Consider the following 15,547-nt stretch of genomic DNA (forward strand, 5'->3'; position numbering starts at 1 on the left):
TAGGACTTAAAATGTTGGGTTTGGATGCCTTGGTATTCGACCATGTTGGCATTACTTTTAGGGTTGCCACTTCCTTCTTTCCGATAGCCTCCTCCACCTTTAACAACCATCTGGCAGGCCATATATATATTGTGATCCTCTCCATGCTAGCTGTGCCTATTGAATCTGGCTGGTGCAGATGGGTAAGAATTTCATTCCAGATCTCATATATATATGCAAACTTTTGCAAAGTTCTTCATTCTAGGGAGAAAATAACTTGAGAGTGTAGAAATTCTAAGGAGAGCAAAAGTAAAGCTGTCCAATTCATCCACCTCTAGACCCTGGTCTCCTAAGGAGGGGAGCATCCCCCCATCACCTTCCCTCTGTGATTCATGTTTTTCAGAGCGTATGTGTTTGTCTTACTGTGTCTGCCCTCAAATTGGCACAGCAGTCTGCGAATCACATCCTCAAATTGAGTCCAAATTGAGTTTCAGATGTCTGGCCATCACTGCCCTTTCTTCCATCACTGCCCTTCCTTCCATCACGGTCCTTTTTGCCTTTCTTTGCAGGACAATCAAGGATTCAGGGCTCAAGAGCATCCAGCCACGAGCGTTTGACAAGAACCCTCACCTGCGCTACATGTGAGTAGGTTTCTTTCGTTCTCTCCTCACTGCCATGATGTGCAGTTACTGTTGTTGTTTTTCTGGAAAAGCTGCCGCCGCTCGAGGATGGAAGAGGGCAAAGCGAGGGAGAGGAGGCGATGCAGTAGAAGGCGAAACGAAGGAGAAAAAGAGGAAATCAAAGGGACCCGGGAACGACCGAGAGCAAATGCGACGGATGGCTTTTCCCTGCTGGGTAGCTGGCAGATTTAGGGGTCTTAATAACCGAGGCGACTTTGATTGCCACGCTAATGAGCAGTTCCTCATTAACACCCTTTAAGTGGCCAGTGGGAAGTTTCCCTTTCAGCATGGGGTTTGGGGGAAGGCCACGGGAGGGCGGAAGAGGCGAGAGTAGCAATGCTGCCTCACCGCACAGCCTGAAACTGTTCGAGTCATTAACACTTAACGAACGGGAAATGCAAGGCAGGATCCCCCCCCCCTCCCGCCCTCTCTCTTTCTCCTCTCATACCTCAGGCACATGGCTGACAGCTTGTGCTCTTAATTACTGACTTGTTAAAGAGGCTTGTGAGATGGGAACTGGGTATGATACGGTTGCTTCTCGCTAACGGTTATTGACCGAGTATGGCCAAGCTGGAAGGCAGCTTGGCAGGCAAAGGAGAATCCACTCTTTAACCTCAGGACGTTCGACACTCGTGGAGAGCGATGGAGAAAAGCACGTCGCTGTGTAGAATGATTGTGGTTCCAGATATTCCTCGGTTTCTGTTTTGGGATCGGACTGTCCATGTCAGTGGGGTAAAATCTTTTCTTCCCATGAAACACTGAGATTGTGAGATCCGGGGCTGTCCCTATCTATCATTAGGCAGAGTTAGGCAGATGCTGGGGAATTGGGTAGAGAGTGGTGGCGAGGCGTTGCAGGGCAGACTTTGTGCGTCATTCAGCTTGCCGTGCGTCCTCTAAGGTAGCCTGCTGTCTTGAGATGCAGCAGAGGAGAATGGCATATTGCCAATGCCCAGTGGAAGCTGGTGGCTCTTAGGTCACGGGTGTGTGAATCTGCTCTGGGTTTCAGTCAGAACTCTGAAGAAGAAATGGACTTTGGAGAGCTCCTTTAGAGTTCTGACTGGTTCAGACTGAAACCTAGAGCCGATTCACCACTTCACTGACATCGGTGCTGAAAGGATTGGTGTAGGGCAGGGGTCATTGGAGAGATTGTTCCGCAATTGTGGGGCCACCACTGAGAAGGCCCACTCACGTGTTGCCACCTTCTGAGCCTCCCTTGGACGAGGCACCCAGGGGAGGGTGTGAGATAATGAATGTAATGTATGGGCAGGTTCGTGGTGGTTCATGCAATGATTGCACTGAAGGCTACTGAATATGATTGAGAATGAAAGTGATGTAAAGGAGGAAATAATTTTTGGGGGGCAAGGTGTGCAAAAAAAAAAAAGCTGAAAATTGGGAGCTTTTTTTGCATCAAACTGCCAAAGTTTTTGGCAAAAATGCTGCAGTACTATTGGCTCAGCCCTACTATTCTTCAGTGTGGAGTTTTATATGGTCGTTATTATTATTATTATTATTTATTTATATAGCACCATCAATGTACATGGTGCTGTTCAGAGTAAAACAGTAAATAGCAAGGCCCTGCCGCATAGGCTTACAATCTAATAAAATCATAGTAAAACAATAAGGAGGGGAAGAGAATGCCAACAGACAAAGGGTAGGGTAAGCAGGCACAGGGTAGGGTAAAACTAACAGTATAAAGTCCGCACAACATCAAGTTTTAAAAGCTTTAGGAAAAAGAAAAGTTTTTAGTTGAGCTTTAAAAGCTGCGATTGAACTTGTAGTTCTCAAATGTTCTGGAAGAGCGTTCCAGGCGTAAGGGGCAGCAGAAGAAAATGGACGAAGCCGAGCAAGGGAAGTAGAGGCCCTTGGGCAGGCGAGAAACATGGCATCAGAGGAGCGAAGAGCACGAGCGGGGCAATAGTGTGAGATGAGAGAGGAGAGATAGGAAGGAGACTTTTCAGACGTTACTTTTCAGACATGTCTCTAACTCATACATCTCTGGATTTTGTTGCCAAAAATGTCTAAACTTCAGAATTATGAAACTGTGAACTTTGATGGCTTTCACACGCTCTTAATAAATAAATAAATAAATGTGCCCCTAACCCCTCTTTCATCATATGGAAAAGGTATGGGTGTCGGTGTTTTACAAACATTAAGGGCAGGATTTTTGATGCTAGCTTCCTATGTACGCTGCTCTTTCTATCTCCAGCTAACTAATCAGTGGATGATGAGAGAAAAAAAACATATTTCTCTTGTGTCATTTCTAACTGCCACTCACCACATGCATGATGTCAATGTCACCTATCTCTTTCTCTCTCCTTGACCTTCTGTTTGCTCTATCTTGCTGCCTCTTTGCTCTGGCTTCTGCATGCACTTCTCCTTCCTCCTCTCTTGCGCTGTTTCCCATGTACAACAACATCAAAACCCAAAGCAGAACGTAAGAATAACCCTGCTGGATCAAACCCCAAATATGATAATTTTATTTTCATGTGCAAAATGTGTGAGCGTGCCCCACCTGAAGGCCCAAACTAGAGTGTGAAGTATTTGCAACTGGTTGAACATCATCTTCATCATCATCATCATCAATCAATCTTTATTGCTTTTTAGCCGAATAGGCCAATCGCAAACAAATAAAATAGTAGCAAAATAACATATTAACATAATAACATAATAGCATGTCCATACACCATCTCACCGCAATCAGAAGAATAATACAAGATAATAATATAAAACTGATAGTAGGCTCAATTGCAGTACCAGTACTGGCCCACGTGTAATCTCAGATTAGTAAAATTTGATCCTATATGGCAAACAAAAGCTTCCATATCTCCAGCGCCCGCTGTACAAATTTGGCAGTCCTGAATGATATATAGTGATCAGAGCCTAACAATAATATCTGAGTTACATTTTTAGGTGACGTGTGGTTGAACCCGGGAATCAGGGGCTCAAGGTATTGCTTCCTCAGCTCGACATACACTGGACACTCAACTAGAAAGTGTGTCATATCCTCAATTTTGGGGCAGCCAGCTGGGCAGTCAGCTTTAGTGTGTGGATGGATCCTGTAACGCACTTTCACCTCCATTAACTGGAGTGAATTTAACCTGCACTGGGTAAATAACCATCTCAACTCATGTGAGGTAACAGAAGTTAAGTATAAAGGAACTTTTCCCAGGGCAGTAATTATACTTTTGTATATCGTATTTGAATGGCTCACTTTGATGACAGCCAATGATGAGATCTCCTCCAATGATGAGATCTCCTCTTGAGATCTCCTCTTTAGCCCCATCAAACCCCCTTGTAAGGAGATAAACTTGTGAGCAGCACAATTTGGATACAGAATTTTCTGCCAACGAATCTCGTGTGTGGCCATAACCAGTGGAGAAACCAACTGGAACAGTATCTTTAGCCACAAGGAGATTGCTGCTTTTAGAGTTAACATTTGAACTGAGTGACACACTGTTTCCAGCTGGACAATATCTTTGGATGATAATAATAATATCTTACCCGCCTCTCCGATTAGATTGAGGTGGGGAACAACAGCAATCATAAAATACTGATTAAAAACATTGCATACACTGGTAAAAACATCCTAAAAGTATCCTAAAATTCTACTGGATAGGCCTGGTGGAAGAGATTAGCCTTGATAGCTTTCTTGAATGCTTAAAGACTGTCAAGCTGACAAGTCTCCTCCGGCAGGCTATTCCACAGTCTGGGAGTGGCAGCAGAAGTCCTCTGGGTAATGGTTGTCAGCCTAGTCTTTGCTGACTGAAGTAGATTCTTCCCAGAGGACCTGAGTGTGCGGGGCGGATTGTACGGGAGAAGGTGATCCTTCAGGTAACCTGGACCCAAACCATGTAGGGCTTTAAAGGTGATAACCAACACTTTATTATTATTATTATCATTATTATTATTTATTTATTTATATAGCACCATCAATGTACATGGTGCTCACCTGGAAACTAATTGGCAGCCAGTGAAGAGATTTTAAGACTGGTGTAATGTGGTCACCCCTAGATGTACCAGCTCTCATTCATCTCTTTCCTGATTCCCAGTTTGAATTGACAGATTTCCAAATTTGCGCAAATGTCCTCCGTAGACTGAATCAGCCCGACTTTAGACTATGGAGGAAATTTGCATAAATTTCAGAAGATTCACTGAAATCTCTTGTTTGATGGTCACTCAGTTTGCTGAAATCTCCCATTTGATTTCTGCTTGATTTGTGCAAATCTGCTGCTGTGCCAAGCAAGCAGAAATTGTGAATGAGGTGAGTGGCTCATTTGGGGCTCCAGCCAGCCCATAGGCCGCTAGCTAGCCACCCCTGTTTTAGTGTGTTACAAAAAACCAGCTGCTATCTGTGGAGGCTGGTAGCTCTGATTTTGGTGAGGCTGTGAATCCATTCTGGCTTTCAATCAGAACCTAGCCAGAACTCTAAAGGAGCAATCTAAGCTGCCAAACTCTCTCCCCAAAATCGGTTCAGCACTTTGGATAGCTCCTTCAGAATTCTGGCTGGTTCTGATTGAAACTAGTGGATTGACACCTCCACCGAAAATAGAGCATCAGATTCTACTGGCTGCAGTCTCGAACGACACTGAATGCAAGGAAGGTACAGCTTGAAGGGCGAGGCCTGATTATGAAGGCAAGGCATGGAGAAATGGATGAATTACCCATTCCTGTAAACTCTGGCACTGCAGACTTACGTTAATGGCAGTCAAACGTGGGTTTGAAATGACAGCAAGTTAACATGCTTACATAAAATAAAGCTAGATGGTTTTTGAAAAGCACAGATAGGAATTGTTAAGGGCACTGAACTGCCCCTTGAATGCCTGCAAGCAGTAATTCTTATCAACCATGAAGAAGTTGTGAGCATGTCACAATGCAGAAGCCGTCATTTTACCTTGGCTGAATATCCCCCCACTCCCCAAATACACAAATACAATTAGGAACATTTTGTTATCTAAGTGCTTTCTTCTATGTGAGTGGAGATTGCAGTTGAGCTACTTGTTTTGATGCATCCTCCCTGTTTTAATGCATGCGCGCGCGCACACACACACACACACACACACACACACGTAAATCAATGTTTGAGATTACTGGGATTCCCCAAAGATTTTAGCAGTGTGAAACAAGACATTTGCACAAATCTAGCAGCAAACAGGACATTTGTGCAAATCTCCCCAGATTTGCGCAAATAGAACTGGGTTTTGGGAATGAAATGAACACAATCATGTGTTCGACAATTTGTGCATATTTTTGGTGGAGATGTGCTCGTGGCCTTGAACAAGGCATTCTCACATGCTTTGTGAGCAAAAATGAAATCCCCATACATCCCTCCACGCACATGTGGTCCTTGCCTGACCTGGATTAGTAACTGACAGATCTAACCTATGATGGTGGTGACAATTTCCATGAGAACTGTAAAAGCAGGGAGGCGGACGAAGAGGAGGAGGTGTGAGTGTGAAGGAAGTTGTGGGAACAGCAGTGTGAGCAGGGAGAAATTGGCAGGGACAGCTTCTCAGCATCTCTCATCCTGGCACTGTTCACACCTGCAGCCATTTAGCTTCAACAGTCCCACCGAATCCAAGGCCACATACTGGGTCCAGTCCAGAGGGTTTGGTAATGATGGCGTAGTACAAGCAGGGCCCTGGAAATGTCACATGGGGGGAGCTTATTCCTTCCTTCAGAGCCCCCTCCCTGTTGCCATTCCTTGCAGACACCTAAGCTCCATTCTCTGGCTGATGGTCCGATGATCCCAGCCCTTCCTTTGGCACTTCCGTTCCTCATTGCTCTTGATTGTCTCCAGTTGTGGTTAGTGGCCAAGCAACTGTACCCTGCCATCGTAATACAGAAGTTGCTCTTCCAGTCACATCTTATTTGGAGAGTTTTCCATTGCACCCCTTCTCCTCCTCCTCCCAAATCCTATCCCAGCTACAGTCTGGCAGCCTCATAATTCAGCTGGAAGGTTGGTGATGTGGACATCTGGAAGCACCCCAGAGATTGCCTGTGAGAAACTGGGAGTGAGACTATGCGGGCATTGGGAGTTTGGGGGGGGGGAGAGCTTCCTGTTTACATCCAGCTGCTGCCCTGTGCAGAGTTCTGCTTGCCAAGGGCCTGACATTTTCCATAGGTGCCACACAGAGGAGCTGGGGATAAAAGGATTAGTGGAAATATCACTGTCTTCAGACTTCTGGGCAGTAGAATCTGCATACAGTAGCTGGTGAGATCGAACAAAACTATTTCAGCCCAACAGCAGTTGAATGGCTTTGTGAGCTGCAGCTCCATGTGCATTTTAGGGATACTATGGATGGTGTTGCCACTGAATTTCAGGATCAGAGAACTTTAGGAGGTCACAGGGAGTGGGTCAAGGCAATGGTAAGGATATTGCATCATTTACTTCAATGACTTTTCATTCATAGCCATGCCTGGTTTTTCATTCCAGAACCAGAAGAATCCTGTGAAAAGATCACTTGGAGTTGGGTTGATAAATCTCCATTGGAGATCCACAGTTACCCGACGGTTCCCAGGGAGTGAGGGAAGGGAGTTCCATAGCTGTCCTACATTTCCCAGGGCTCCTAGTGGGTGCAGAAAAGTTCCCAGGCTCTTGAGCGGGGGAAAAAAGATAGAACAATGAACAAATGAAGTGAGGTTATAGGTGCATATTTTATTGTTTTGGTGCTTGTTTGATTCAAAATGTCAAGACCTGAGCTCATCATGAGCCTTGAACCAGTGACTTAAGGGTAATGCTGTGCTGAAAATTTGAATCATTCCATTTTCGGCATTTCATGGGGGTGGGGGGAAAAACTTGGGTGAAAGAAGCTGGGAGAGGTAAGAATTCTGGATCTTTTTTCTTCTTGGGGAGGGAGCAGGGCTTCCATGTACCTTTTTAAATATAGCCAGTTGTTGAGGGGGTCTTCTATCTATCTATCTATCTATCTATCTATCTATCTATCTATCTATCTATATCCCTAGCATTTTCAAGAGCCCAGGAGCTCTTTCTGAATGCTTATTGGAGAAGGCAAGGTCACATGGTCTCCAATAGGCATACACTGAGAACTGCTGGGCCCCCTCAAATGCTGAGAGGAGGAGGAGTCCCCCCCCAAAAAAAACCTAAAAAAAAATAGGAAGTAGGCTCCCCAGCAATTGGCTACACTTTTTAAAAAAAGGTATGTGGAAATCCTTCCACCTCCCCAAGGGCAACATTCTTCGTATTTTGCCCCATCCCTGTGAAAGAGGCAGAAAAAATGATTCCTCTTTTGCAGGGGGGAGAAAGTCCCCCCAAATAGGGGGCAGGATTCAGCCCAACACTATCAAAGTGATATGAGGTGGGGGGGGGTCTTACCTTGTATGGCACCACAAGTTATCCCCCCCCCCCTTAAAGTTCCTAAGTCAAGTTTGCTACAGGTTAGCTAGAAGACCTGCTCTTTTGTGGCTATATTTATTTATTTATTTAAGGATTTTTATGCCGCCATTCAGCCAAAAAAGGCTCTCACGGCGGCTTACAAAAGTATTTCTTGACAGTCCCTGCCCACAGGCTTACAATCTAAAAGACATGACACAAAAGGAAAGGGGATTGGGAGGGAGGAGGAGGAGGGGGAAAAGGAAAGCAAACTCAGGCACTAAAATCTTAGTGGGCTATAGACACTTCCCAAAATCTAGGTCGGACAGGAAGCCCCAGGGCAGCTTGGGTGGAGTCAGTTTCAGCTGGAAATTATGCATGAGCCCATTGACAGGTGAAATTGGCAACCCTATTTCTGTCACTCTCTTCCACTGCCTCTGCACTCCCTCCCTCCCTCCCTTTCTCTTTGCCGTCTCTATTTCTGTCCCGTCCTCCTTGCATTTCCAAGTCTGCAGCCTCCAGCTGTGCCACCACTAGCTGATCCTTGACTTCAATTTCAGGATCCTGCTTTCCATTCAAAAACAAAACAAAGCCACCTTCACAATTAAAGAAAGGAAGGAAGGTATAAAGCCATCGAGAAGATGCAAGGCTTTTTTTAGCTGCTGGCATCCTTCAGTGTCCCAGAATACCGCCTTGAGAGCTGATGCAGACTCTATGCAAAACAAGGTGTTATCATTCAGATTGTAGAACCCTAGCTTTATTTACTCCCCTCTGGCGAGTAAGGAGGGTCTCTAGGTGACCAAACTGGGTAACTTAACACGTGTTTTCCCCTATTTTCTTGCTTTCATATTACACATGACGGTCATGGGTATAAGTGGGCAAGCAGGCAATTATAGTGACTTGATTGGCCTTATTTAAGGTTGCCCATGTTATTCATTTGCTGAGCCTCTTGGATCATTTTGACTGGCTGAAGAGAAGAGTGCTTCTGAACATAAACACATGACATTTCCTTTAACTTAGGCAGCCCTTGTATTTTTGAAGTTAACCAGCAGGAGGTTTCGTTGTTAGGGTCCCTTCCATGTCCTGGATTCCCTGAGCAACTTTTATAAGGATCTTTTGTCTCCTTAAGAACCCAATCATCCTTCTTTTACCTTCCCCTTCCTAGTAAAATGGGGTTTGGGCTGTAGATGTGGGGTGATTGGTACACCAGACACTTTCGGTTTAAAATAACAGTTTACTGAAGTATTAAAACGAGAAATTTATTATTGCTTGCTTGCTTGCTTGATTGCATTTCTATACCACCCAATAGCTGAAGTTCTCTGGGTGGTTCACAGAAATTAAAACCATTCAAAGTATAAAACAAATAGCATAAAAACAGGACATAAAATATGATATAAAAGCACAACCAGGATAAGATCAGCAGCACTACAGAAATACAAGTTTAAAACAGCAAAATTAAAGTTAATTTATAGACTGTTAAAATACTGGGAAAATAAAAAGGTCTTCACCTGGCGACTAAAAGAATATAGTGTAGGTGCCGGTTGAACCTCCTTAGGGAGCTCATTCCACAGCCGGGGTGCCACAGCAGAGAAGGCCCTCCTCCTAGTTGCCACCTGCCTCACTTCCTTTGGCAGGGGCTCACAGAGAAGGACCCCTGAGGATGAACTTAGAGTCTGGGCAGGTACCTATGGTGGGGTGCACGTTAATTTACATATAAAAGTATTTAGTCAATAGACCTGAGTGGTACAAATGCAAATCATTTACCCTAGCTGCATTTGGACTTTCCCCTACTGCTTCTTCCTCATGCTCTCATCTTTTCTTTGCTCTTTTCAGTCTGGCTCTCTTATTCCCCCAAACAGAGAGTACATTATTAACTCCAACTGTGAAGAAATGAAAATTAACTGAAGAAATGAAACTTAACCAGAGAATGAATCTTAGCCGGAGAAAGGAAATGATTCCTCTCAGGGATATCTCCTCCCAACAGAAAAAAAACACAAACCCTCCAGGCCTCTAAGTCAGACTTAATTACTTCTGTAGGCCTGAAATCTTCACACTGGTCAAGGAGGCCGAACTTTTAAATGCTGTTATGGGGGTGGGAGGTTGAAAAATGTCGCTAAAACCAAAGGGGATTATTTCTGAATGAACCTGCTTAGGGCTAGGGATTTTGCGAGCATCCAGTTCAGGCCAAGTTGGGCAAATGTTGTTCCGGAACAACTTCCCGAAGCTGGAGCTAGTACAGAATGCTGCAGCTCGGCTGTTGTCTGGAGCTGCCCCTTTCCAGCATGTATCTCCTCTGCTGAGGGAACTGCACTGGCTGCCTATTCGCTACCGGGCCAGGTTGAAGGTTCCTGTACTTTGGTACAAAGCCTAAACAACTTGGGACCAGGATACCTGAGAGAGCGCCTTCTCCCTTACCAACCTGCCTGGTCACCGAGGTCATCCGAGGGCCTGCTCCTGGTGGTTCCATCTAGATCCATCCTCCGATTGGAGTCCACCTGGGGAAGAGCCTTCAGCATGGTGGCCCCCCTCCTGTGGAATTCCCTGCCTCTGGAGGTCAGGCAGGCGCCAACCTTGTACTCCTTTCGGCGCCTCCTGAAAACATCTTTATTCCAAGAAGCCTTTCTTTAACATGCAGCCTTGGATTTCTGTTTTTGCTTCTTTTTAAATTATGTTTTAACTGTTTTATTCTGTTTTTATTTTCGTTTTACCTTGTACACCACTCCGAAATTTTTCAATGGGGAGCGGTATATAAATATTCTAAATAAATAAATACATGTGGCGCTTTCCTGAGTCACCATTTTGCATAGAATCACAGCTGTAAAGAGGTGCAGTTATGCAAAATTAGAGTGGACATAGTGGGAACTGAACCAGGGGCCTTCTGCATGCAAAACAGGTGCACTACGTAATAGAAATGCAATATCACTCACTACAGTGGAGACCACTGTTCTTGTTGTCCTGTGTGGTGTGGTGTGTTGTCCTGTGTGGTGTGTTGTCCTGTGTGGTGTGTTGTCCCGTGTGGTGTGTTGTCCTGTGTGGTGTGCTTCTTTAGCTTGCTGACCAGTTGCTAATTGTTGATGGACAATGTCAAGGCCCCTGCTCACCCTTCTGATGGTTCTTTTTCTTCCAACTGGACTTGGATTGGACAGCCCTTCCAAGAGAGGACTGTCCTCTGCAAAGTAGGACACCTGGCCACCTCACGAGGGACAATCTCCCTCTCTCCCTCTTGTTCCCCACCAACTGGCATGCAGAGGCTGTCCGAAGCCCTACCCGTTGGTAGCCTTGTCTTTGTTTTACCAGCCCCACTTTTGAAGGCTTTAGCCATCGCAACCCTCCTTTAGAAATGGTGGCCACTGCTGCTGCGACAGGTTCTCCAATAATGGGCCGTGATTGCTTCTAAACAGCGTGCCAAGGCAGCCTGCTGTCAGGTGCGTGACTGTAGTCAGCTGAGGGTAATCTTGTGCGCCTTTATTTACGGTGTGTTCAAGAAAACAAATTAAGGTCTTGTAATTAGGTACTGAGGCATACGCTTAAACGGAGCTGAAGCAGTCAGGATTCCATTTAAAATATTAATAATGGCTTTATCCATCTGCCTTTGGTGACTTCTTTTTGTGCTGTGTGCAGTCTTTTTTTTCCCTTAAAGGATCATCTATCTTCAGAAGATTTGTGAAAGCTCTAAGTTGCCTAATGGGACACCTGAATTCCAGGGCTTACGCTGAGGCTTCCTGCACAGAAAAGTTTGCAGTTCAGACGTTGTATGTTGTGAGCAGGTGCATTAGCTCATGCTGCCCAGACATTCTTGTGGAAAGCTAGAGAGGCTAAACAACCCAGGGATGTTCCATTGCTGGGTTGTATACCGCTGTGTGTGAATGAGGAACTCTGGTTTATCAGAGAGGCTAGGGTGATCTGTCACCAGGACCCTTGGCTCTTTATGCACTCGCCAGATTTCTGCAGTTTTCTCAACTTGGCCTGCATTTGCATGCTTAAAGAGAAATGTGCAGAAGCTGACGTTTGCATAATTTGTCCAAATTACAGCTGTAATTTGTGCAGATCATGGACGTGATTTGTGTAGACTATGCAGATTGCAGTCATAATTTGCGCAAGTTTCTATTTACATAATTAAAAAAGAAAATCCACAAACTGGCCCGACTCGATACTGATTAAGTGAGACCAGTTCCCAGGGAAATGAACCAAAGTCAGGGAGGGGGGGGGAGGTTTGAGGTGATGAATGCTCAGTGATTTCCACCCCTTTGATGGATTCCTCCAACATCCCTGGAAGAGACAACCCAGAGCAGGAAACTAGGGATGTGCAAATCAGCCAAATGTGAGCTCACCAAAGTTCTCTGAATGCCACCCCAAACTTTGCTCCATCTTGAGTCCATACCTGGTTGCAAGCTTTATTTATTTCTTGCATGAAAAGCATGCACATTTTCCTGAATATTCCCCCCCCCCAAATTTATGGATCAGTTGTGTGCATCTTTGAAATATACACATTCTCCTCCTACTTCTGTGCATTTTTTAAAAGTATGCATTTCTTCATGCATGTTTTTCAAATGGATGCCTGGTCTGCAGATCACATTGCAGGCTCAGACTTGTATGGATTTCAACACCGAATTGTGTCCAAGTCTGTGTAGTCTTGATGGTGCAAACAGGGTAAAACCTGTTCAAAGATGAACTGAAACCAATTTATCATATGTCCTTGGTGGAAATCCAGAGCTAAATCTGTGACATCTGAGTTGTTGTTGTTGTTGTTGTTGTTGTTGTTATTATTATTATTATTATTATTATTATTATTATTATTATTATTATTATTTACATTTATATACCACCCCATAGCTGAAGCTCTCTGGGCGGTTGTGTTGTGAAATCTGAACTGGGGCACTCCTGAATTTTATCTGCTGTATCTTCTCCACTGCAGAGTGGCCTCAGATGAGGGTGATTTTTTAAAGAAAACCAATGGGTGGTTGTGGCTGATGTTGTTTTCCATGCTTGGAACATGAACATAAGGGGGAAAGCATCTCAGTGGGATGCAGAAGAAAAGTGATGGGCTTGGGGAAGCTTTGGTACTTCTCCACCCGCCTATCAAACTCCTTCATCCCAACTGTCACGCTCCCACTTCCCAGAGGAAGTATCACATAATTGCTAAGGATTACATTATTCTTCCCCTGGTGCAAAATGCCAAACAGGACCCTTAGAAAAAGCAAGGCAAAGAATTGCTCAAACAAGAATAAACCTCTATCTCTCATGTTAGGAACAACAGATGAGACAGACGCTCATAAGATGGAGGTCAATGGAGGTATATCTTTATGGTTCCATCATAAAGATACCCTACCCAGTGCCTGTTTACCCTACTCTGTGCCTGTTTGCTTTCTCTTCCCCTCCTTATTGTTTTATTATGGTTTTATTAGAATGTAAGCCTATGCGGCAGGCTCTTGCTATTTACTGTTTTACTCTGTACAGCACCATGTACATTGATGGTGCTATATAAATAAATAAATAAATAAATAAATAAATAAATAACAACAACAACATCAGCGAGAGAGAGGGATGGTTATCCAGTGACCTGCTAACTGCGCTGGAAAGCAAACTGAATTATGCCTCTAATATTTAGATGTGAGCTTATGTTTTGCCCGAAGCCCTCAAAAGTTCTGCAATCCCATGTGGGGCATCAGTGACAGCACAAACATCAGCACATGCAGCCCAGATGTGCAGCCCCTCACAATCCTGGCTGGACAACACTTGCCACGCTCGGCATCCCTTCGGGAATTGAACTGAGGAAGCCCCGTGAAGAGGCCGCCTCACACAGCAGAGCGACTTGGCTGCTCCAGTTGTCCTCAAATGCCCACACGGGTTGAAGGAATCACGGGTCGCTGGTGTCCTGGCGTCCAGAGTGCATTGGCATGACAGCGTTTCTCAAGCACTAAAAACAAAACAAAAAACCCGAAACAACTGAAAGCATTGAACTGATGCTGATTGGCAGCAATACTAGTTCAGTACAAGTGTAAAAGAAAAGAAAAAGGAAAAGATAGAAAGGCATACCTAGAAAGCCAAATTTCAACAAACTGCCCACAGGCAGAAGACATGCTAGGAGTGTGATGCATTCTGGATAACCTGTTTTGGTTCATTATGCAGCAAAGACAAAGGACCTTTGGCATTTGCCAATGGAGGAAGAATAGGTTATAGACAGCACCACCTGAGCAGGTTTTGGCCCGGGTTCAAGGATAAAGAAATATGTGCAATATAAATTAAAATAAATAAATAGGATGATGATGCGTTTAGACAGCCATGGGAAGCTGCCAGCTGGAAACTGTCCCATTCTGGAGTCACTGTTAGGGTGACCAACTGTCAGGATTTCCCCGGATTTGTCCTGGTTTTTGTTCTTTCCATGGTGTCAGGGGGGATTTTCTATAATTTTCAGTAATGTCCTGGAATGACACACCTTCCTCTTTAAGGCTGCCATTAGCATGGCAGGAGGGAGTGACATGCTTTCTTGAGGCACATCATTCCCCCACCCCGAGCTCCAATTGAGGTCTTAAAGGGGAAAGTGGGTCATTCGTGGACATTATAGAAAAGGCCCCAATTGGAGTGGATGGTGGTGGTGCAGAATGAAATCCTTTCCCCTCCTCCACTCCAATCGGGTTCTTTAAGGTGGCGGGGGAATAACGTACTTTCTGCAGGACTCAGAAAGCTGCTTCCCCCCCACACACACTAGGTGTCCTCTTTTTTGGTTTTCCAAATATGGTCACCCTAGTCACTGTCCCATTCTGGAGCCTTCTGCTGGTTTTCTCCCCACAGGGCTTTTACGAACTTTTGCATGAAGGGAGAGGGATTGGGGCCAAGCAGAGAATGCAGCAGGGTAGATGGGAAACTCCTATGGGTGATATGTGGCCTGCAGGCCAGAGTTTCCCCATGCTTGTTGTCAGGGAAAGAGATGGCAGCCATCTATTTTGCAATGGAGAGGCAGTGTGATGTAGTGGTTAGAGAGTTGGACTTGGACTGGAGACACCCATGTCCAAATCCCCACTCAAACAGCAAGTTCTCTGGCCAGGCACGCTCAGCCTATCCTACCTCATGGGGCTGTTGTGAGGATAAGGTATGTGCAATCTATTCATGCAATCACAAGCTCTGGAGAGGAAATGTTGAATACAAACGTAATAAATGAAAGCATCTGGGGGAGATCTTAAACAGGGAGAGAATGATCTCAGGGGGGAAATAGTTGAGTACCTTGTCCCCTTTGTTTCAATTGAACTCTTCAGCCACCACCAGAAAGTGGGAGGAGCAACAGGTGCCATTGTCTGTTCTCTTACTCACTGTCTGTCTATCAAGTAAGCAAATGGTAGTCCTGTTGAGAAAAAAAGGATGAGGTTCAATAGCAGCTGGTGACAATGGTGGTGATAAAGGAAACTCACTGAGGGAGAGCCAGTGTGGTGTAGTGGCTAAAGTGTCAGACTGGGAGTCGGGAGATCTGGGTTCTAGTCCCCACTGTGCCATGGAAACCCACTGGGTGACTTTGGGCCAGTCACAGACTCTCAGCCCAGCCTACCTCACAGGGTTGTTGTTG

At 45.0% G+C, this 15,547-nt stretch overlaps 1 protein-coding gene across 1 annotated transcript in view; it reads left to right on the forward strand.

Moving 5' to 3' along the window:
* The window catches only part of NTRK3 (neurotrophic receptor tyrosine kinase 3), a 464,240-nt gene that overhangs the window by 114,967 nt on the left and 333,726 nt on the right, over positions 1–15,547 (forward strand). The window contains exon 3 of the mRNA XM_063142789.1: positions 549–620. Coding sequence (XP_062998859.1) covers positions 549–620 — 72 coding nt within the window. The remainder of the gene's footprint in view (positions 1–548; positions 621–15,547) is intronic.

This window comes from Elgaria multicarinata, chromosome 16 (assembly GCF_023053635.1).
Source record: "Elgaria multicarinata webbii isolate HBS135686 ecotype San Diego chromosome 16, rElgMul1.1.pri, whole genome shotgun sequence".
NCBI classification, from domain to species: Eukaryota; Metazoa; Chordata; class Lepidosauria; order Squamata; family Anguidae; genus Elgaria; species Elgaria multicarinata.